The sequence below is a fragment of the Choloepus didactylus genome, chromosome Y (assembly GCF_015220235.1).
Source record: "Choloepus didactylus isolate mChoDid1 chromosome Y, mChoDid1.pri, whole genome shotgun sequence".
Lineage (NCBI taxonomy): Eukaryota > Metazoa > Chordata > Mammalia > Pilosa > Megalonychidae > Choloepus > Choloepus didactylus.
The window spans coordinates 25,672,270-25,695,136 of record NC_051335.1 but is presented as its reverse complement, the minus strand read 5'-3'; the positions used below and the strand labels follow the sequence as shown (position 1 = coordinate 25,695,136).

General features: G+C 38.4%; 1 protein-coding gene across 1 annotated transcript in view; it reads right to left on the bottom strand.

The window, feature by feature from the left end:
- Positions 1-16,437: 16,437 nt before the first annotated feature.
- NEXMIF (neurite extension and migration factor) overlaps positions 16,438-22,867 on the bottom strand; it is a 333,843-nt gene continuing 327,413 nt past the window's right edge. Inside the window, exons 2-4 of the mRNA XM_037822810.1 lie at positions 22,093-22,218; positions 17,119-21,481; positions 16,438-16,528 (exon numbers count right to left, since the gene is read on the bottom strand). Of these exons, the coding sequence (XP_037678738.1) occupies positions 16,438-16,528; positions 17,119-21,481; positions 22,093-22,171 (4,533 nt within the window). The 5' untranslated portion in view covers positions 22,172-22,218. The remainder of the gene's footprint in view (positions 16,529-17,118; positions 21,482-22,092; positions 22,219-22,867) is intronic.

Genomic DNA, 22,867 nt, shown 5'->3' with positions numbered 1-22,867 from the left:
AATTTGGAAAGTTTTCAGCTATTATTTCTTTGAATATTCATTCTGCCTCTTTCTGTCTTTCTTCTCCTCTGGGACTCCCATAATGTGTATATTGGTAACCTTAATTTTGTCCCACAGAACTCTTTGGCTCTGTTCACTTTTCTTCATTCTTTTTCCTTCTGCTCCTCAGACTGAATGTTTTCAATTTTCTTATCTTCAAGTTCACTGATTCTTTCTTCTGACATTGCCAATATGCTTTTGAATCCCTCTTGGGAAAATATTTTATTTCACTTACTGTGGTTTTCAGCTCCAGTATTCATTTGCTTTCTTTTTTATTATTTCTATGCCACACTGAAATTCTAATTTTTCATTATATCTTTTTTTCATATCCTTTAGTTCTTTGTCTTGTATACATTTAGTTCTTTGGGAATATTTAAAGCCATTTTTTAAAATTAAATTCAGTTTTATTGAGATATATTCCCATACCATGCAATCATCCATGGTGTACAATCAACTGTTCATAGTACCATCACATATTTATGCATTCATCACCCCAATCTATTTTTGAACATTTTCTTACACCAGAAAGAATAAGAATAAAAAATAAAATAAAATAAAGAACCCCTAAATCACCCCCTCCATTCCACCCTATTTTTCTACTCATCCATCCATACACTGGATAAAGGGAGTGTGAGCCACAAGGTTTTCACAAACACACTGTCACCCATTTAAGCTACATTGTTATACAATCATCTTCAAGAGTCAAGGCTACTGGGTTGGAGTTTGGTAGTTTCAGGTATTTACTTCTAGCTATTCCAATACATTAAAACCTAAAAAGGGTTATCTATATAGTGCACAAGAATGTCCACCAGAGTGACCTCTTAAGTCCATTTGAAATCTCTCAGCCACTGAAACTTTATTTCATTTCATTTTTCATTCCCCTTTTGGTCAAGATGTTCTCAATACCATGATGCCAGTTCCAGATTCCTCCCCAGTAGTCATATCCTGTGTTGCCAGGGAGATTTACACCCCTGGGAGTCATGTCCCATGTAGGGGAGAGGGCAGTGAGTTCACTTGCCAAGTTGGGTTAGCTAGAGAGAGAGGGCCACATCGTAGCAATAAAGAGGTACTCAGGGGGAGATACTTAGTCACAATTATAAGCAGGTTTAGTCTCTCCTTTGCAGTAATGAACTTCATAAGGGCAAGCCCCAAGACAGAGGGCTTGGCATACCAAACCATCAGTCCTCAATGTTTGTGAGAACATCAGCAACAATCCAGGTGAGGAAGTCCAACACTTCTACATTTTCCTCCAGCTCCTTCACACTAACCTATACAAACCTACCAGATCTCACTTTCTGTTCAAAGTTCTATGTAACTGTGGTGTTTGATCAAACTGACTGTAGAAGTTATATTGTTTAGAAAATATAGATCCTGCAACAAATAAACATCTCTTCCCTTGGTCTCAAATGGAAGTTGAAGTTTTAAAACACAGTCAGTTTTGACCTTTACCCTTTGGCCCGATTTGCCCTAGTCTTAACCAAATCTGCTTCATTCATATCTCGAATTGAAGTCTGGGCTCTTTTTCAGCTTTTTCAATTGACAGTTGCTGTATGTGCTAATACAGACATTCATATCTGCTGAGCTCTAGCTCTGAGTTTCAGGTATCACACAGATACCCAATGTTCCAGAGACCAAGCAGGTTATACACAAAGGGATCAGCATCTCAGAGTTTGGAGATAGCCATTACAATTCAGGAATAGATTTTACTTAAGTCCATTTTTAAAAATGTTTTGGATATGTCCAAATTCTGATCTGGTATTTTTTTTTTAATTAGAGAAGTTGTAGGTATACAAAGAAATCATGCAGAATGTACAGAGTTCCCATATACCCCCCCACACAATGCAGTTTTCCGTATTATTAACATCTGTACCAGTTTGGTGCCTTGTTACAATTGATAAAACAATATTAATATAATTATACTTTGGAGGCTTGGAGTTATGTACCCAGAAAAACCTGTGCTTTATGTTAATCCACTCCTGTGGCTTTGAACCCACTGTAACTAGGAACTTTTAATGAGGTTACTTCAGTTAAGGTGTGGCCCAGTGAATCAGCACGGGTCTTAATGCTGCTATTACTGGAGATCTTATAGAGAAGGCCCCAGAGAGAGAAACCATGGGGAGCAGCCAGAAGCTGGAAGTTAATGGATCATGGAAGAGGAAGGAGAAGTTGCCACCATTTGCACTGCCATGTGATGGAAAAGTCAAGGAACTCCAAATTGCTGGCCAGCCAGAAGATACTGACCCTGGGAGGAAGGAGGACTTCAAGCCTCTGAAATCATCAGCCAACAATTTCAGGTTGTTAAGGAAGCCCATTGTGTGAAATATGTTTTTGCAGTTGGGAAACTAAAACTGTTTTTGGTACTGGAAGGTGGGGAGTTGCTATTACAAATACCTAAAAATGTGGAAATGTCTTTGGTATTGTGTAATGGTTAGAGGCTGGAAGAATTGGAGTCACTTGATAGAAAGAGCTTAGATTGCTTTAAAGAAATATTGGTAGAAATATGGACTTTAAAGGTATTTATGATGAGGCTTTAGAATGCAAAAATGAATGTGCTATTGGAAATTGGAAGGTGATCTTTGCTATAAAATAGCAGAGAACCTGGTGAAATTGCATTCTGATGTTGGAAGAAAGGCAGAACTTGAAAGTGATGAACTTGGATATTTAGCTGAGGAGATTTCTAAGCTAAGTGTAGAAAGCACAGCTCTTTGCAGCTTATCGTGAAATAAGAGCAGAAAGAGAAAATTGAGAATTAAACTCTTAAGCCCAAAGGAACTAAAAACTGATGATATGCAAAATTCTGAGCATAATCAGATATCGTGCTCTGAGACTAGGGCCAGAGACAACAGAACCTGAGCTTCTGGGAAGTGAGCCCCAGAGAACAAGGATCCATGTGAAGGTTTAACTGAACAACTCTTTGCTAAAGAGGGTGTGGCTGAACATGGATCCAGTCAGTCACTGCAGTGGATGTCAGGATTGGAAATGCAGTTATTCAGGAAGGATCTGTGGAAATTTTTTATGCATGATGGTTTGGACACTCTGGAACTTCACACAAAACCAACAAGGTTTTTGTGAAATTTATGTGAACAGAAGCAATGCTTAAAATGTTCCAAGAAATGAATTGAAGAAAGAATGACTTCAAGGCAGAACCATGTAAGCCAAGGTATGGACTGAAAGAAATCTTCTCATGCTAAGAGAGTGGGTTCACCTATGCTTGTGGCAAAGGCAGGTCTGTCCCTGTGTTTGGAAGGTTCAGGACATCTACCCCAATGCTTGGAGGAGTGGACTTTGAATCTTTTTTTTTAGGGAGAGTGCTACAACCCCAATGCTCAGAGATGGTGGGACCTGTGCTCCAGTGTTTGCAGAGAGCCTGGCCATCACTCCAATTCTTGGAGGGGGTGAGATCTGTGCCTTAGTGGCCTTGGAGAGCCTGCCTGCCATTCCAATGCTCAGAAAGTGTTAAACCTACACCCTGGTGCTCCAGGAGAGCATAAGTGCTTAGAAGTGGTGGGACTGACACTCTGTGTGGCCCAGAGGAGAAAGAATCAAGCCATAGATAACTCTCAGATCTTGAGATCTAATGGAGTTGGCCTTATTGGTGTTTGGACTTGTTTGGGACCCATGAACCCTGTTTTCCTTCCAATTTCCCCCCTTTGAAAAAGGAATGTTCATCTTATGCCTGTCTCACCATTGTGTATTGGAAGTGGATAACTTGTTTCCTAGGTTTCACAAATCCACTGGACAGAGGAATTTTGCTGCAGGATGGACCATACCCATAACTGATTTTGACGAAATCTTGGATTTACCTTTGTTCCAAAATGGTTTAAGGCTTTTGAGATGTGATGGAATGAATGTATTTTGCATGTGGAAATGTGCTGGTTTGAGACTGTTGTGTACCCCAGGAAATGCTATGTTTTTTATCTACTCTGGTGGGTTCAGACTTACTGTGAGTGGGGTCTTTTGTTTGGGTTGCTTCCATGGAGATGTGACCCTGCCTATTCAAAGTGGGTCTTAATTAGTTTACTGGTGTCATCTATGAGAGGAGAAAAGGCAGAGACATTTTGAAGAGACAATTTGAGAGAAAATGCCTAGAGACATTTTAGAGACAGCCACTGAAAACAGATATTTCGAGATGCTAAGCTAAGAGATGAAGCCCAGAGTTTGTCCCAGAGAAACTGAGAGCCCACAGATGCTTAAAGAGAAGGCCACTGGAATCAGGAGCTGAAAGCAATGCAACCCTGGAGCAAAGAACCAGCAGACACCAGCCACATGCCTTCCCAGCTAACAGAGGTGTTCTGGATGCCATCGGCTTTTCCTCAGTGAAGGTATTCTCTTGTTGATGCCTTAGTTTGGGCATTTTTATGGCCTTAGAACTGCAAATTTGTAACCTAATAAATCCTCTTTATAAAAGCCAATCTATTTCTGGTATTTTGCATAAAGGCAACTCCAGCAAACTGGAATATATGGCATGGGTTACATTTCCACAATTTCAGATATTCCCTTCTAACTGTTCTAATACACTAGAAACTAAAAAGAAACATCTATATAAGGATTAGGTAGTCATAATCATTTGTCAAATCCTAACTTCTGTTACAATCCTCTCTCTCATTTCATCATTCTCTCAATCTTCAGGGATATTTGCACAGTGACCACTATAACTTCTTTGTATTGAAAAGGGGTGTCAGAATTATGGGGTAGGTAAATGCAATTGGTTGATGCTCTGGGACATATTGGTACCTCTAAGTTTCAGGGTTTATCTGGCATAGGGACAATCTGGAGTTTTTAAGTTTCTGAAAAATAAACTTAATAAGTTAAACTTTTATAGTCTTAGAGCCCTGGGTTTTCTTTAGAGTTTTCAGGAATACTGTTGGTTGGGACTTGGCAAACTGTGATAGCTTGCAATATCTGGCTGAAGCTTGCACAAAAGTAACCTCCAGAATGATCTCTTAACTCTATTTGAAATCTCTTAGCCACTGAAACCTTATTTTGTTACATTTCTTTTCCCCCTTTTGTTCAAAAAGGCATTGTCAATCCCACAATACCAGGACTGGCTCATCCCTGGGAGCCATGTCCCACATTGCCAGGGGGTCTTACACCCCTGAAAGTCATGTCCCCACAAAAGAGGTTCTCTGGAGGTGACTTTTAGGCATGTTTATAAGTAGGCTTAGCTTCACCATTACAGAAAAATAACAGCCCATATCCCTTATCCCCCCCCCCCCAATTATTTACCCCTAGTACTGGTGTGGTACTAGTAAGGTATTGCGGTTAAATATAGTGCATAGCATGCAATAGGTAATTTTCCCATATACCACTCTATTATTGACTCTTTGTACAAGTGTCATACATTTGAAGTAGTTTGTGCAAGAACCTGTTTATATTTGTAGTATTAATCAGTAAGATACATGACATTAGACATCCCCTTTCAATCATATTCACCTTCAGTAGGCACTATTACTTATAATCCCAATAATTAACTACCATCACCTCTATTCATTTCCAAACATTTAAGATCAACCTCATTCACAAAGCTGTATGTATTAGGTAACTGCTTCCAGTTCTCTAGCTTCTATCTATCTACAGGTCCCCAATATTCTATATTTTAAGACTCTGAGTTTACATTTTCTTGGTGGTTCATATTTGTGAAATTATACAATATCTGTACTTTTGTGTCTGGATTATTTCACTCAGCATTATGTCTTCAAGTTTCATCCATATCGTTGCATACTTCAGGACCTCATTCCTTCTTACTGCTGCATAACATTCCTTCATATGTATCTACCACATTGTATTTATCCACTCATTTGTTGACAGACACTTGGATTGTTTCCATCTTTTGGCAATTGTGAATAATGCTGCTATGAACATTGGTGTACAAATATCTGTTTGTGTCACTGCTTTCAGATCTTCTGGGTACATACTGAGTAGTGGAATTGCTGGGTCATAGGGCAACGTGATATTTAGTTTTCTGAGGAATTGCCAAATCTGTCTTCCACAGGGCCATACCATTTTACATTCCCACCAGCAGTGATAAGTGTTCCAGTTTTTCCACATCCTCTCCAACATTTGTGGTGTCCTGATTGTTTAATAGCAGCCATTCTTATAGATGTGAAATGATATCTCATTATGGTTTTGATTTGCGTTTCCCTAATAGCTAATGAAGATGAACATCTCATTGTGTGCTTTTTAGCCATTTGTATTTCCTCTTTGGAAAAAAATATCTATTCATATGTTTTTCCAATTTTGTAATTTGGTTGTTTGTCCTTTTGTTGTTGAGTAGTAAGATTTCTTTATATATACTGGGCATAAAACTCTTATCAGATATATGTTTTCCAAATATTTTCTCCCACTGAGTTGGCTGCCTCTTTACCTTTTTGACAAAGTCCTTTGAAGCACAGAAGTGTTCAGTCTTGAGGAGTTCCCATTTATCTATTCTTTCTTTTGTTGCTTGTGCTTTGGGTGTAAGGTCTTAGAAGCTACCTCCTATTACTAGGTCTTGAAGATGTTTCCTTTTATTTTCTTCCAGGAGTTTTGTGGTACTAGCTCTTATATTTAGGTCTTTAATCCACTTTCAGTTAATTTTTGTATAGGGTGTGAGGTAGGGGTCCTCTTTCATTCTTTTGGATATGGATGCCCAGTTTTCCAAGTCCCATTTCTTGAAGAGACTATTCTGTCCCAGTTCCATTTTCCTACAGCTTTTACACTTTTTCCTTGATTCTGTGCTCTCTGAGTTACTGCAACTCTTTGCTTTCCAGAACTCTGAGAAAGATGTTTCTTCAAGTTCTTGCCAGCCATTGAAATGTTCTGTGGGGGTATGGAACCCTGGAAAGTCTCACTCTGCCATTTTGGTGATGTCACTTACCCAATTCCCATCAATTTTAAATTATATATTCATAATCAGTAATATTTTTGATTATTTTAAGTTTAATGAGGGGAGAGTCAAAGTCTCAGTTTGCTCAATGATACCTTGAGAATTAACTGATTAATAAACAAATGTCCATAACTGCTTCAAAAATTTTTAATTTAGTCACAGCAGCCCAGATGATAAACTGAATCATGGGTTTTACATCAAATGGCAGGGACCTCAGATATAATAATAGCTAATATTTATTGAACATTTTATATATACCATAATCCTTCCCCAAATTCCAACTTTACTGATGGGGAAATTTGAGGGACGTCTTGTTGTTAGCAAGAGGAGAAACTTGAATTCAAACCAGGCAGTCTGACTTCAGACTCTATGCTTTTATGTGCTAAGCTATCTAGTCTAACTGCCTCATTTTCCATATAGGAAAATTGAAGTCCAAAAGGCAAGTTCTTACAATTAATTTGGTGGCAAATCCAGGAGTGCAAACTACATATCTTGAGTAACAATTTATTGCTTTTAACTACTTCACTCTGACAGATAATAAATTAACTCTAATAATACATGTTTAGTATAATGACTCTTTGAATTTTATACTTAACATGACATCTTTCTCCAAATGAAGATGAAAGGCTCTTTGGCCAGGAGTTTACTAATTTTCTCTATTGAAATCCTAATAAAAAGATAAATACTTGGGATAGGGAGCTGGAGTGGTTTCTAAGGAATCAAATTAAGAGCTATTAGGAAAACACTTGCACACATCTGTTAAACAATAGCAAGTGTTAAGTACAACCTAACTGTGCACACCAAGACTTCTTAGTGTGATCTTCAATCCTCAAATCAAGCCCATGGAAACAATAGTGTTTGTTCTAATTTGGGGGTTAGGGACTCTGGGATACAGAGAAATAGGGAAATTGGTGGAAGGCAAGACACTGGTTACAGGGAGTGGCATTTTGTGGGATATTAGTTCCTCCATATCAATGAATGATTTTTCTTCTCAGATACTTAAAGACAGCAAATCATTCGTTACTTTACATGTGATCATTTAACTTAGACCAACCAGAGGGTGTTTTCTATTTAAATTATAAATTATACCTCTCTGTTTCATCTGTGGGCTCCTCGAGGGCAGGAAGAGAATTTTATATGTATGGTCTTAGTTTTCCCAGCATGTAGCTCAAATACCTGGCACAGAGTCAAATATTTTGAATAATAGTTAATATTAGTATTAATACCTCTTCTCATATTTTTCTCATCATATTTTTAAAGTGGTACATTCAATAAAGTTTATGCTGGAAATAAGTGTCTTGAATTAGAGACATAGGCTTGTGATGGGACAAGCACATAGGGCTTTGTCAGTCCTTGTTAAGTTCTTTGCAGATTATTAGTTTTGTTATCCTGAGGAAGTTTACCTCACATCTCTGTGTCCCAATTCCCTTATATGTAAAATGGAGAAAATACCTCCCTTGCAGGGTTGTTGTGAGGATTAACTTATAATGCATGTGAAATTCCTGGCACATAATAAACAATAAAAAATGATAGTTATTATTATCCTGGGTCAGTGAAAAGAAGGAAATAGGCTGAGACTCCTTTATGATGTGGGGAAGGAGATGTTTTAGGGAAATCATGCCCATTATTCAGAAGTTACTAATCTGGATTTAGGGTCTGTGAACCCCCTGAAAATCTATGCAAAATTCTAAGTATGGTCATTTTTCTGGGGAGAAGGCCCAACAATTTCATTAGATTCTAAGTGTTATGTGACCTAAAATATTTAATAACTATATCTACAATTACTTTAAAAAGAAAACTGTATTAAAACAGTGCCATAATCACTCCTCCACAAAATTATGATCATCACTAGTTCAAATCCAAGACAGATTAAATGTCTTTAGACAAGGGAACTGACCTCTGATACTATTTCAACTTTGGCCAGGGGGTAGAAAAGAGGTGTAAAACCACAGGAGAAGGAATAAGACCACTTACTCACCCCAACCCTTGGCATTAGTTCAAGTTCAAGAAGGACTTTTTTCTAAGGCTGTATTCAGTAAAATAGACCTCTGAATCCTTCACAGAGTGAAGAATATACATTTGGAATCTCATCACATAGGAGGATCCTAGAAATTGGAAGAAACAAAGCTTCAGAATATTAGAGGGGTTCAATCCTGGAAGCTTTAACTGCTCTGCCCTTCATCCTCTATCCTTCCCCGCTGCTTTAGCCCTGAAACTCAAAACCTTTTTTTGTTATTCTTTGCAGTAATGGGTTCAGGGTTTGATTTCAATGTCTCATGGTCCATGGTGAAGAGAAAAAGATAATATAGTGCATTTAAAGTAAGAGACTGCCTGAAATTGTCTATTAGTGTTAAAGTAATCTAGTGTGAATTGATAATGAGTAATTTTATTTTTAAACTTCCCATACTTAACAAAATAAATGGTTGGAAATCCTTTAAAGACTTCTCTTTCCATTCCTTTTTCCTTATTTAAAACTTCCAGGTATGAAATCCAAGTCTAAGAATCACTGAATTAGGACAGTGTTGCAATATTACAGGTGAAATACCATGAAAGCCTGAATTAAGGCAGGATGGGAGTAAAAAAAGCCAGAGAATTGAAAGTAACAAGTTGAATGTGATGAGGGAAGAGAAAGGAGTTGCTGGTGACCCTTGGTCTTTGTTTTGGGTTATAATTGGATAGATGGTAGTATCATTCATTAAGACAGAGCACAGAGAAGACAGAGATTATGAAATCATCTTGAATAGATAAATCTGAGTGCAGAATATCCAAGTGGAAACGGCTAGCCTACAGCTGAAAATATAGGCCAGGAGCTCAAGAGAGATTCATGTCAATCTCGCTTCTAGTTGAAGTAGAGGAAATGGATGAGATCATCCAGTAAGAATAGAGGGCCACTCCTCCATACACATTTTTAAATTTCTTTGGACAATGATATTCAAAACCAAGGAAGTGGCTGTTGGCTTGGGTGTGCCACAATGACCTTGTTGTGGTTAGCCATGTCTCCAGGCTCTGGAGGATGGCCCATATGGTCTGGGCACTTGAAGGCAAAGTCCATCTTGTCTAGAAATAGCAATTAAAATATTGGGCACAGTGGGAAGAGAGCTTGGTAAAGTTTTGGTTAAAGGAAGCATGGTCTGTGGGGGAGTGATGAATAAAATGATGTAGGAACTGTAGGGAATTATGGAAAATCTGACATCTTTGGATACCAGGTAAATCATCATTTATTACTTTGAATAAACAGCATTGACACTTTGATAGTACTGCATCTCTGCAGAATACATCTGGGTCACAAAACAAGGACATTTGTTCTAAGGTCTCTGAAGACTGGACACACTAAAAAATGCTTCCCTAACTTGAAGAGCAAAGGAATTCCCTACACAAAACTCTAGCCCAGTGCTTCTCAAACTTTAACATGCATACAAATCACCTAGGGATCTTTTAAAATACAGTTTCTGATTCAGTAGATTTGATACAGTCCCTAAAATACAGCATTCCTAACAGGTTCCCAGATGACGGTAATGCTGCTGGTCCTACTCAAAGTGTTACTCAAAACATGGTTAGAAACTTCTATGGCAATTTGACATTGATCAGTGGACTTGTCTCAAATAGGATATCAACTTTTTGTAATTGGCTTTTTATCCCCACGTTATGTATGTTTTGAAATGTAATTTTACATATTGACTATAATACATGTGTGCTTCTATTTTGCCTATCTTTTTTCCCCTTTACTATTTTAGAAATTGATTTCTATCATGTTTTATAATAGTATTGGGCTGTGATGAACTGGAAACAAATTTGTCCCTCACCATGACAGTTTGAGGAACACTGCTCTAGACAATGAAGGACTTTTTATTTGGGACATAGAATTTACTTACAAACGGTTTGATTTCTGTGACATATGATTCTAAAACAGCATTTTAAACTTTTCTTTTTATTTATTCCATAAACAATAACAAAACTCAACTAGGTAACATTATGACAGTTTCACCATACACTCAGTCACAAATATTTAAAACCTTTGCAACAAGAACAACAAAACCAGAGGTTTTACAAGAATAATTTACAAGAAAATCTATAAAACAGCAAGAAGCTCACAAATGTTCATTTTCTTTTGCACAAGATCACTACACTCTTTCACAACATGTTTTGTGTTACAAAATTTCCAACAAAAGTGTATTTTTCCTTTGTATTGTGGTTTTTAAAACCAGAAACTTTGAAGTAAATATCCTTTTATTAGCACCTAGTGGTGCAGAAAAAGGAAAACTCTCACATACAGACACTTCACAGCACTTTTCTAAGAAAAATATACACTTACAAAATATGTTACAAATTGGCACACTTAAAAATATACAAGATTTTGTAGGTGTCTTAGGAGTGATCCTTAAGCTTTATATTTCAATTGACTCTACAGATTATTTATAAAGCTTAATCTAAAAGAAAAAAGGCAAATAATTTCCTAACATTTTAAAGTTGCAGTGTCATATGTCAAACAGAAACTTAGGTTACATTCATAAAAAGGGCCTCTAACATTTTTATTTTAAATTTTCTTAAATGCCTAAGGGGTCTGGGGGAGGAGAAAAAAGAGGGATAATCATTTTTTTTAGCACCATAAATCAGTAACTTACTAAAGAGGTGCATTTAGTTCTATGGAAATTAAATTAAGGACTAGTACATTCAAAACTTTGTAGGCAACAAACTTGTCAGTCAGTGCTACAGGTATCCCAGAAGAGCATCTTAAGATTTCTACCCTCCTCACTGGGAGTCAAAAACAAAATTCCTCTCCTAAGTTTTCATTTTAAGCCTTTTCTTTTGTTCCATAAAGCCAGGCATCTCTCAAAGAAGCAGAATGATTTAAATGTCTCCTTTCTTCTTTTTGAATGGGATGTCATTCCAAGGTTCAGAAACCCCTGAGCCTGTTAGATGGATAGACATCCTTTCCATCTCATGTTGACGAGTGTTTCTTCAGTGTTTTTAGTATCTCTTATTTGCCCAGATCCTGATTTTAAAAGCCTCATTCACACCCTCAACTTTGTACTAAGTCTCTCTCTTACATTGTCTTTCTTCAATGTTTTACTCTTTAGTTATGATTCTGAAATCAAAAGTACATCTCAAGTACCATGTAGCTGCAGTGGCAGTTCTGCTTCATGACTGTAGGTACTGTTTCATGCTCTGAGTAAAAAATGTGCCTAGAAGGGTAGCCTCAGTACTGTCATCAAAACAATCTTTTGTTGGCTGAGGACCCTCAAGTTGATGACAGTGTTAACCAAGTTAAACAGCCCAACTAATTTTTTTCTCCCTTATTCAGGTCTTTGAGAAAACTTTACAAAATCCCTGGCCAACATTGTGTTGATAAGATCCCTATTTATTACTAAAATGCTTGGTTTTGGTACTAAACCTTCTAACATAACCATAGGCTTAGTGAATTTTTTGATTATAAAAGAATTGGATATATGAAAAGGACATATATCTGTAGTGATGAGTAGTCATCAAAAATCCCTAACAAAACCTGAAACCTCTTAAATTAGATAATTTCTCAATAATACAGGAGAAAACAAACATTTCTAGTTCTAGCCCTAATTAGGACTAGCTAGAGCTCCATTTTCCTCTTGAGTGCAGAAACTTAGCTCTCTTCAAATCTTAGAACTGTTGTGAGAGCATCTGTAAATTTAAGATGTGGTGGATCTGCATCAGACTGGTTCAGTTTGCTAAGAACAAGCTTGGTTAAGAGGTCCTTGGATATGGGTTTTCTCCTTTAGGCAATAAACGCTAATTAGAACTCACTAAAATGGAAATTCACTACAATTGTAGAACCTCACATAACAGGACACAGGATGCTGGCCAGGGTTGTTTGCAGCTTGCAAAGCATCATTTATGCTTCTGTCTCTTACACACACACACACCTAGTCCTGCCCCCACATACCCCTAGATGCTACCCAGCAAGGAAAAAGGTCAGAGAAGGTGAAAGTTGTCACAAATACCCACCTAGCACCAAGGACTTCAGGGAGATGACTGAAGATGTGATGGTTAAGGTAATGGAGGAGGTTTGAAAACAGCTGTGAAAGATAAGGCCTTTAACACATAACTGCACAAAGTAACAAAAAGAAGACAGAAGGAAAAGCTGGGAGAAAGAATCATAGGTGGGGCCGCTGTGTTCAAGCCAGCTATCACAGCCCCAAATACGACACACAATGTCTTGAAGACTCTTGGTCAGGGCCACTGTTTCAGCACCCAGTTCCACATAGTATAGCACCTAACTAGGGCAGAAAGGAGATTGGACATACTGTTACACATCTTCAAGGAAAAGGAGGCTCCAACTTTCCTCAGTCACATGGTATAGTTCTGCATGTGTGTGTATTTTAAAATTAGATTTGAAAATGGCCATGGCAATTAAAAGCAATTAAGAATGGGAAGGTTCCACCATGAAATTCAGGAAGAAAGCAGCTTGGTTAAAGTTCTTATACTCGGACAATTTTGAGAGGTGGTATATAAGATCATAAAAGGAGAAAAAAATCTAAGAACAAGGACTCAATTAAATAAGAAGAATAAGGGAGGATACCATTTCCAAGAAAGTAAAAATTAAATGGGACCCTATTGGGGAGGTGTTAAAAGACAGCAGCTTCTCAGAGAGAAGAGATTAGAAGGGAGTGGAAATAATAAATTTCAGATGAAGGAAAATTAAATATTTCTGATTTGAGGTATCAGTGACAGGGCAAAACACCATTTTAAAAATAAGTCATTGGTCCTTTAAAATAATTCACTCCACTAAACAGCTGGTTGATTAAAGGATCTCCAAAAAGTCAGGCCTACTATGTTGTGAAAGGAAGAAAAAGAATTGAGATCAGAGAAAGGAACAACAGAACTCTAAAATTTGAGGAGCTCAGAACATAATGAACTAAGGGATATTAAGTGCAATCAAGAGAATAAACATCTTCTGTCCTCAATCTTTGTCCTATTGCTCATTTTTCAAATTCAGTTTCTTGTTATGTTTCAGTACAAAGTGATTGGTTATGCATCACTAATTTGTGTGTTAAAAATATTTACTGCAGGCCAATTAAAAGGTGCTTTAAAATGCTGATTCTCTTCAGAGAAAAGGATGTGCCATGCCCAAGAATTGGCCCTTAACTGGCTCCATAGGAGAGCTGAAAGAGTATCCATTCTGAAAGACTTACGATAGCAAGTTCTGAAAAGAAGGACATTGTTTTCCCAACAGTTTCAGGTTGTTCTTCCACCCCATACGTAACCCATTCTCCATAGCTAAACTGATATTGAGGAAAACTGGGACAACTTCCCATTTTTATTTTTATAAAAACACATTGTACTCATGGAATATTTTCTTTATTTCTTCTTTAATTACTATCCTTTGATTACATAGAAAGCACTCCATTCCTGTAAGCCAGTAGGTCTGGACTATGAGGTCTGGAGTCTTGGGAGATCACAATATAGGCAGTGTTGGTGATTCTAGTCAAAATTCAGCTGCAAAACAGAACAAATAAAAACAGAACAAAGGCCAGTCCTAGGAACCAGCCACAGCATTTAGTACAAGCAGCTAGCTATCAGAGTAGAGAAATAGAAGAAAGTGTTCTAGTTTGATTGCTTTTCCCTTTGGGATGGCAGCTGTAGAGCAGGAGACATGTTTCATCTGGCACCTTTCCACTAAGAAATTTTCCAGGACTCACTGCACACAGGGTGTCAAAGCCTAGGAGTGGGCATGAACCAGCCTCACAAAGAGCTCCTCAATCATTCATTCCCATAGACACAAGAGAATGATGCTGGGAACACACACAATCAAGAACACAAGCTTGTTCACTTTACTACCTATCTGTAAGTAGTAGGGCAGGCTGATGAAAGGAATCAAGGACTGGGAAGTGTGTATACTTATGTATATGATAGGCTTCCTTCCATTTCTCTCTATCAAATATTACTTGTCTGTGAATATATTTAGGTGGCAATGACTAGGTAGGTCCATATTTTGCTTAAATTTTTCCTTTTGAAACATCTTCTTTTTTTATCTTCTTTTCTTCCACTCACTTATTCTCCACCCTCCCACCCCCAACCGATATATTCCCAAGTTAATAGTTTAGTAACAATATTAGTAAGAATATTATGAGTAACAACAACCAACAACATTAATAGTATTAACTCCCTATATCTGTATAGCACTTTATGATTTACAAAGTGCTTTTTCATCCATTATCTCATGTGTCATAATGCATCAGTCATCAGACACATAGGCCTCCAACTGTGCAAGGAAAATAGATCAAATGTTAGAAGTCAAGTAGTAAATAAAGGGGGAGGAAAGGTTAGTAGTGAAGGATGTTGGAGCTGTGAAATTTTTTAAAAAGAGGGCTGAATAAAAAATTGAGATTTTTTTATTTATATAAAGATTTAGATTTAACTTTAAAGTGTAGCAACAAATACTAGTCATTCTCAGACTAAGTATATATGGCCCAAATTAGTTGTTACCACAAATTATTCTACTTATCTGATATTATATGTACTTAATTCATAGGAAGAAAACTTTAGTTGAACTGAGATGCCTTTATATTTTCTTTAAATGACATTGGCATTGCAAGATTAAACACTTAAAGAACACTAAAGCTATGATATGAGTACACTTTTGACAAAACTGGAATAAGACATTTAGGAAAGTACTTAAATAAAAGCAAACTATGTACTTCATTTATAATTAATGTTAATTTTATAGTTATTCTATAATTTATCCCAGACTAATATAAAATATATAAAACTGAGATATAAATATCAGCAATATAACTTTGTACTGTAAATAATTTTCAGCTACAGATTTTGCTTTTAGAAAACAAACTTTCAAAGCAGCTGTTATGTTTCCTTGTAAAAGGTTCTGTAGATGCATATAACTAGAGTCCCTGATGGAATTACCTGTTGTGACTTTCAGACTTTTCCAACATTTTAACCCTTAGACAATGGAACAAACAAACCTTCACTGTGCCTTGTTTAACTGTTTATGTTTCCATACAGGAGAGTAGAGTTTAAAACTTTAAAATAATGTATGTGTGTATAATATATTCATTAATGAGATTTAAACTGTGGGGTGGAGTGAATCTGTGAGATGAGGTAAGGAAATTTGGCACATTTCAAACAGTATCTTTAAGTTTTGGTAAATTGTGTAACACAATATATTTTTCCACTGTGATCTACAGGTGCTATCCACATAAGAAGGTGTGGTTAATAGTAAGAATCACTGGAATGTTTCTAGTAAATCAAAAGGGACAAACTCCCCAAATACTCACAACCAAATGTTGATAAAGAAGTAAAAATATATACAGTACAGTCACTTGTTTGTAGTTTGGCACAATGTTTTCCATTTTTTTCCTTGTGGGTAAATAGTGCATAAACTACTTGTGCAACTGTATGACTTTTTAAGTCTTTTACATAGAACATCAGAGTAAAGTTTGCTTCCAAAGACTTATTCCCACAATTGAAAATTCTTTTTTTAAGCACTTACATGTCACCATACATACCACAAGGCATATTTTGAAAGAAATAAAAGACAAACATCAAATGTCTTTCTGGAAAATGTGAGTCTCTTCTTCAAACACAGGTAAAACCCAAAATGTTTCTGCTTTTAGGAGATTGTAGTCTGAATCCCTGCAGAAAAATCAAACAATTTATGCCATCTTAGTTAGCTTTTATGTATGTCCACAAAGGGATCATACAATTTAAATTTGTTTACATCATATTAGTTGTCATATGAAGCAGAGAAAAGATACAAATAGCGGGGACACTAGAAAGCTCTCCAAATTGCCACATGATGAGATTTTGTTTTCCAATTAATGCTCTTTTTGTTTAGATGATTTTGGCTTTTTGTCTACATAAATTTTTAATTATGTTGTTCAAAATCTGTCTTACTGCAAAGCTCTTCCCTTTCCAAATTTATTCAAGAGCACATTTTAGTACAATTTTCTTAATAAGTAAAAAGTAATGCTGAACAGCAGAAAAAGTAGCTTTGTTAGTTCTTATTCCTAGCCAAGTCAAAACAAAATTGCCCATTTTGGGAGGTGGCTTAAAGTTACAGGGATTTTCATGCACTTTTCCTTTTAATTTGAAAAAGAAGGGAATGGGACAGTTTCTTTCATGCAAATTTTTGCTTTCAAGAGGGAAAAATGATGTACTGTGGGCTTAGTAGGTAGTAGGAAAGCTAAGGGTGTATCATCTCAGCCATTTTGGTGCAGTATTACCTCAGTTTTTCAAAAGAAGCTGCCCCAGCCTCATCCTTGTGGACCTGTTCTCGCTCCGTGCGCTTTCCCTTACACTTCTCATCCCTCAGGGCCTTGGAGCTGGATTTGTGACGATATAACTTTTTGTGTGTTGGTCCGTTATTGCTTAAAGTGCTCAGGTTACTATACTTTTTATCAAGGAATGTGGAGTGAGAGTCCTCATTATAACCAAGTATGCTTGCATGACCAGGATCACCTATCTCTGCTTTCCCATTGCTTTTGCTCACACCCTTGATTGACCTGGGATTCTTAGTGGCTCCTGGGGACCCACTGTTGATCTTTTTCTTAGATTCCTGTGGTGTCCCAGACAATATTTTGAGGGTTTTTAATTTTAGACTATTGGACTCAGGGGAGTAGAATATGTTTGGGTCCCCATGGTGCTCCATGGGCTCCCAAAGGGGCTCTATGGAGGCCATCATGAATCTTTGCACATCTGCCATACCAGAGGCGATGTTGGACAAGATATAGGAAGGTTCCTGAAACTCCCGTTGATCATCATCCAAGAGGCTGTTGGGGTTGGTGCCCATGCTTATGTTGTTCCAACTTGGGCTGCTCTCCTTCCCCAAAGTCCATTCTCCAGAAAGACCCTTCTGATTTGGCATCTTCATAGAGGCCATAGGGCCACCATGTTGGATACATTCAGTTGATGTCTTCCCAGTGGAGGCTATGCTGTTGATTTGGCTTCCCCCACGACCAACGCCAATTTGCGTTTTCTCTCCATTGACTGCAGTCATGTATTTTCCTTTCTTTGATGACTTAGGAACCTGGCGGGAGGTTTTGCCAGGTGGCTTTTCAATCCCTTTGTTGTTGGCTTTGGGGGATTTTTTCCTGGTGTTTTTCTGAGACGAGCTTTGGTTCACAGCCCCACTCTTGCTTGGTGAACTTCTCTTTCTTGATTTTGACACTTTGTTATTGGTGCTAATTTGACCAGATGGCTCATTAAATGTTGGCAGGCAAGGGCTTTTTTGGAGTAGGCTGACAGAATCCTCATCATTGAACATATGAAACTGAAACTGACGGCTATTTAAAGTAAATCCATCATCCAGTTGTGAAAGGTTACCGCAGTCCCACTTGATTTTCTCCATGCTGCCCAATGGTTCTGGGACACCCTCTTGGAACCCTTTCAGCATTCCTAGGGTCTTGATACTCTCACATCTGGTAATTTGAGGGGAAAGGCTGGGGGTGTCAGGTGGGGAAATCTCTGAAAGGGAAGAGTGGCGGAATTTGTCAGGAGTGAAGTTAGAGATATCCAGGAGGTCAGTGGACTCCTTTAGTGGTGTTATCTCATCAATGCTCTGCTGGATCACAAGCTTGGGGCTGCAATGAGCCAGGAAGTCGTCGGTGACATCATCATCACCATCCTTTTCACAGGACTTCAAACTTAAGGAGCAATAATTGCTTGAGTTGACAGACAGTGGGGCCATTGAATCGAAGCCAAAGAGCCGACCATCATCCATCTTGGCTGGGCCCTGCTGGAAAGGAAAGCAGATCTCTCCATTGTTAAAGTGAAATGATTGATAAGAGTCATCAGATGGGATCTGGGTGTCTTTCATGGAGGCATATAGGACTTTGCTGCAACTACTGCCACCACTATTGAGGCAGATTGGATTGTATGATGTAGTTGTGTGGCTATTTTCCATTGAGACTACTTGGGAGACTCCAAGTTCACTGGATTGGGTAGAAGCTAACTCCCTTGAGACTTCAGCTATGAATTCCTGGGGACCAGAAATAAACTTGTTGGGCCACATCTTCCCATAGTTGCTTGATTCCATTTTGAAGTTCTGTGGTGAATGCTGCAGCTCAGACTCAGAAGGTGAGAGTACACAGTCTGGGGTTGGTTGAAGAGGTACAAATGGTTTTTCTGTTTGAGTGAGGCTGCCATCATTCTGCTCCAGAGAATGGTGGGTGAAATATGATATACCAGTATTATTTGACAAGTCGGAGGCATCTAACAATGTTTGCAGATACCCTCCAGGCATAACAGGTATATTGGTGGAAACATTAGCAGATGATAGAGGCATTTCAGAAGAGCAGGTGGTTGGTAGGAAATTGGAATTCTTAGCAACCTTTACCTCATGAAATTCAGATAGATGGGGACTATTTGAGGTCCCAGGAATAGTTTCACTCTTTAAATTAGCCTTGAAGGATTCGTCTTCCAAGAGAGGGCTCATTTGAGCACTTGGCTTGTTTTCTTGCCCAGCTTTGATTTTCTTGGATTTTAATCTAGCTTCACTTTTAAATTTTATTTTGTTGAGCACTTTTCTCTCTGGCCCCTTACAGTCTGTGTCATGGGCTTTGACTTTCATTGAGTCAGGGCCTATGATGTCATTTAAATGTGAGCCTTTTGCACAGATGGGGGCAGCCAGAGCTGCTGGCTTCAGCGTACCTTTCAGGCTTCCATCTTCTTTATGATTACTGGCTTGCTTCTGATCACTGCTGAATGAAATCTGCTTACCATTTGCTGAAGTTTCCATGGATGGGATTCTTTGAATCCTGTGCCTGTTGCTAAGTTTAGATTTTCGTTTGCGAGCAGGTGGCAGGAATGACACTTCAAAGCTACCTGGTTCAAAGCTTTGCTTTGGGCATAAGGATATTTTGATGGAGTCTGTGTAGCTGTTTCTCTGCTTCTTCCTCTTCTGCCAGAAGCCTTTCAAGGGGGCCAGCTTGGCATATTTGTTGAGCTGATTGTCACTCAAATTCACTGTTGTCTCACTGGCATCCACCTTACCCAACTTCACCAGCATGTTCTTCTCACCTTTAAAGCGATTGATGATGATATATTTAATAATTACAGGAGGCTCCTTACGAGTTACTTTTCTTCTCTTTTTGGGGCACCATTCATCATCATCTTCCTCTTTGGAACCACCTGGAAGCCATTCCTTCCTCTCATTTACTTTTTCACCCTCTAGTGAATCAACATCATATAGATAATCTTCACTGTATCTGACTTTTCTCTTGGCTCGTAGCCCATAGTTCTGTTGGGAGGAGGAGCTGCCAGAATTAGTGTCCCGAGCCATATAGCGGCTACAGTCCTTGATCTCCCCCATGGCATCATATGAGACCTTGATGAAGGAACTTTCATCACAGAAATTCCCTGATGCTTCCAAGGAATTACCTAGATGGCCCTGCTTCGAATTCTTAAATTGCTCTACCTCAGTTCCACTGCATGGTTTATTTAAGGCAGATTTTTCTCCATTTTCCATTCCATCTTTTTTCTCTACACCTTTGTCCTCCTGCCCTTCCTCTCTGCCTTTCTTCTTGTCCAAGTTTTTATCTTCCTCTCCCCAGATGATGCTCATATCAGGGACCTTGAATTGGGAAAGGTCACTGCTCTGCTTCAGGGTCCCACTCTTAGACTCCCGCTTGGGGCAGGTAGTAAAGACACTGGGAAAAAAGTTGAACTGGGCATCCTCCTGCATCAGAAGGGTGGTCTTGTCACGAACATTATCCTGGAAGGATTCATATCGAATTTTCAGGGAGCAGACATCACTGCCCAGTGTTGACTCATCATCATCAAACATGTAGTTATCTACATCTTCTTCAGAGAATAGGTTGACAGACAGCTCATTCTTGGAACAGAGGTCAAGCAGTTCAATCTTACTCTCACTGATGAAAGTCTCAAAGTAACCCCAATCCTGATTGGAATTTGCAAGCAAAGCCTCTTCTGTATTGCACTTATCCAACAATAATGCCTCATAATAATTTTTCTGAGCTGGATCCTCCAAGTCAGTGTCAGGTTTCTCAGCTTCGTGTTTATCTCCTGACCTTGATTTGTGTAAGGGGAAGCTTAGGAGCTGATCTGAAAGCAGCTGCTCTCCATATTTTATATTTTCTCCTGCATTAATACATTGAATACCTATATCAGAGACTGCACAGGTTTCACAATCCCTATTTAGATCACCAACTTTCAGACTGATCCCTGGCTCAGGATCTACTGCATCCTTGGATTCCATAAAGCAGCCCAAGCAAGTCCGGCTTGGCTGCATGAGGCAGTCCCCATTCAGAGATGACATGCCTGCAGGCTCCATTATGGCAAATGGAGCTTTCTCACACTCATTGGACAGTGACCATGTATTCAGGCCTTTTGCAATGCCACATGTGAGGGATATAGCATTCACAGAAGTACTATTAGCAGCATGCTCAGGTGCTTCAATCAGGCCCAAGGGAGAGGGAGGGCTCTGCATACAGGGCTTCTTAGGAGGCAGAGGCAAGAGATCCCTGGGATACACAAGGGTCTCTTTTTGAACCACTGGTGTAGGCTGGATTGGTGCAGTAGCTTCTAGAGCTGCAAATGACTTCATGGCCACATTCTGGTCCTCTGAGTCTAGAGAAAAGGGAAAGAAATAACAGGAATAAAGTTAAGGGTCTTAGACTAGACTCATTAACTCTCTTCTCCTTGATCAGTTTCTAACACCTGATCTTATATAAGCTAATCCTCAGCTTCTCAAGCTTTAGAAATAGAAATTACAAAACTAAAGAACAACTCTGATATTATATTGAACATTCATATGAGTGAAAATAATAATTCTTTAGACTCAAATTCTTCCTCAGAGAAAGAGTCATCCTCAGAAATTAGGAAAAAATTGGACGGCTTGATCAATTGGAAAGGTAAGGATTTCCAGGTGGGAAAATGCTCAGATGGGACATTCATGGTTTTGAGTTGTAAGGGCTCATCTTTCAAATCTATGTTCTGGAAGATCCTACTGAATACAAGAGATCTAAGCCTCACATCAGAGCATATTTCTAATTCATTAGGAATTCTGAAGAACTTATATATTCATCTGACAGAAATGATTTGGGAGGGCAAAGTGGCTGGATTAGAAATTTAGGATTAACATCAATCTCAGAGGTATCCCGGGCTCAAACCACCCCAACTTTGTGGATAATGAAAATCCATAGAAATAACAAAGGACTACTATAATTAAATTCTCTTACCATTTTCTTTGACCCCATTAATCAGAGTGTTTTCTCCATTGGCTGAGGCAACAACAGCCTTATCTTGTTGGTTATCCATGAATGTCACCTCTTATTGTTTCATTCCAAGTCCAAATGCTGTCCAACCTGCACATTTATAACATATGATATCAGTTATTCAATTCATTTTATTCTGTATTTTAAGGTTATTTCAGCTAGAGGGGGTCTTAAAAGGCTTACTGGAATTTGCCTGCTTCCAGACTGGCTTCATTACTGCTATTGCTTTTGTTTCACAGTTTATACCTGACATATAAGTCAATTTGGAAACTCACACTACAATTACACCCTAGATTCTACACCCCTACATTCTTCTACCCGCCCCCCCCAAGGCCACTAGACTATGCAAAACTGAAATCTAAGGAAGCAGGGCAAATTTATACCTTGCTGCAGATATTAACACATTTAACCTAATCATGGCCACCCAATTAGGAAGGAGGCAAAGCAGAGTCCAGTAACCTGAGATGAGGGATGTGTGTGTCTGTGTAGAATGGCTTTATTTCTGTTTGCCTCATTTCCACTTTGAATGATCAGAAACTCTTCAAAAACAAGCCAATTCAGAGCAGCAAGATGGCAGCATAGAGAGGAGTGGAATTTAGTCAGTTCCCTGGAACAACTAATGAACAACCAGGAACAACTAGTAAATAATTTGGAATAACTGCTGGGGGACAACTGTGACTGTCCACACATTGTACACGAGCCTGGATTGGGAGGAATGTCTGAGATCACAGCATAGAAT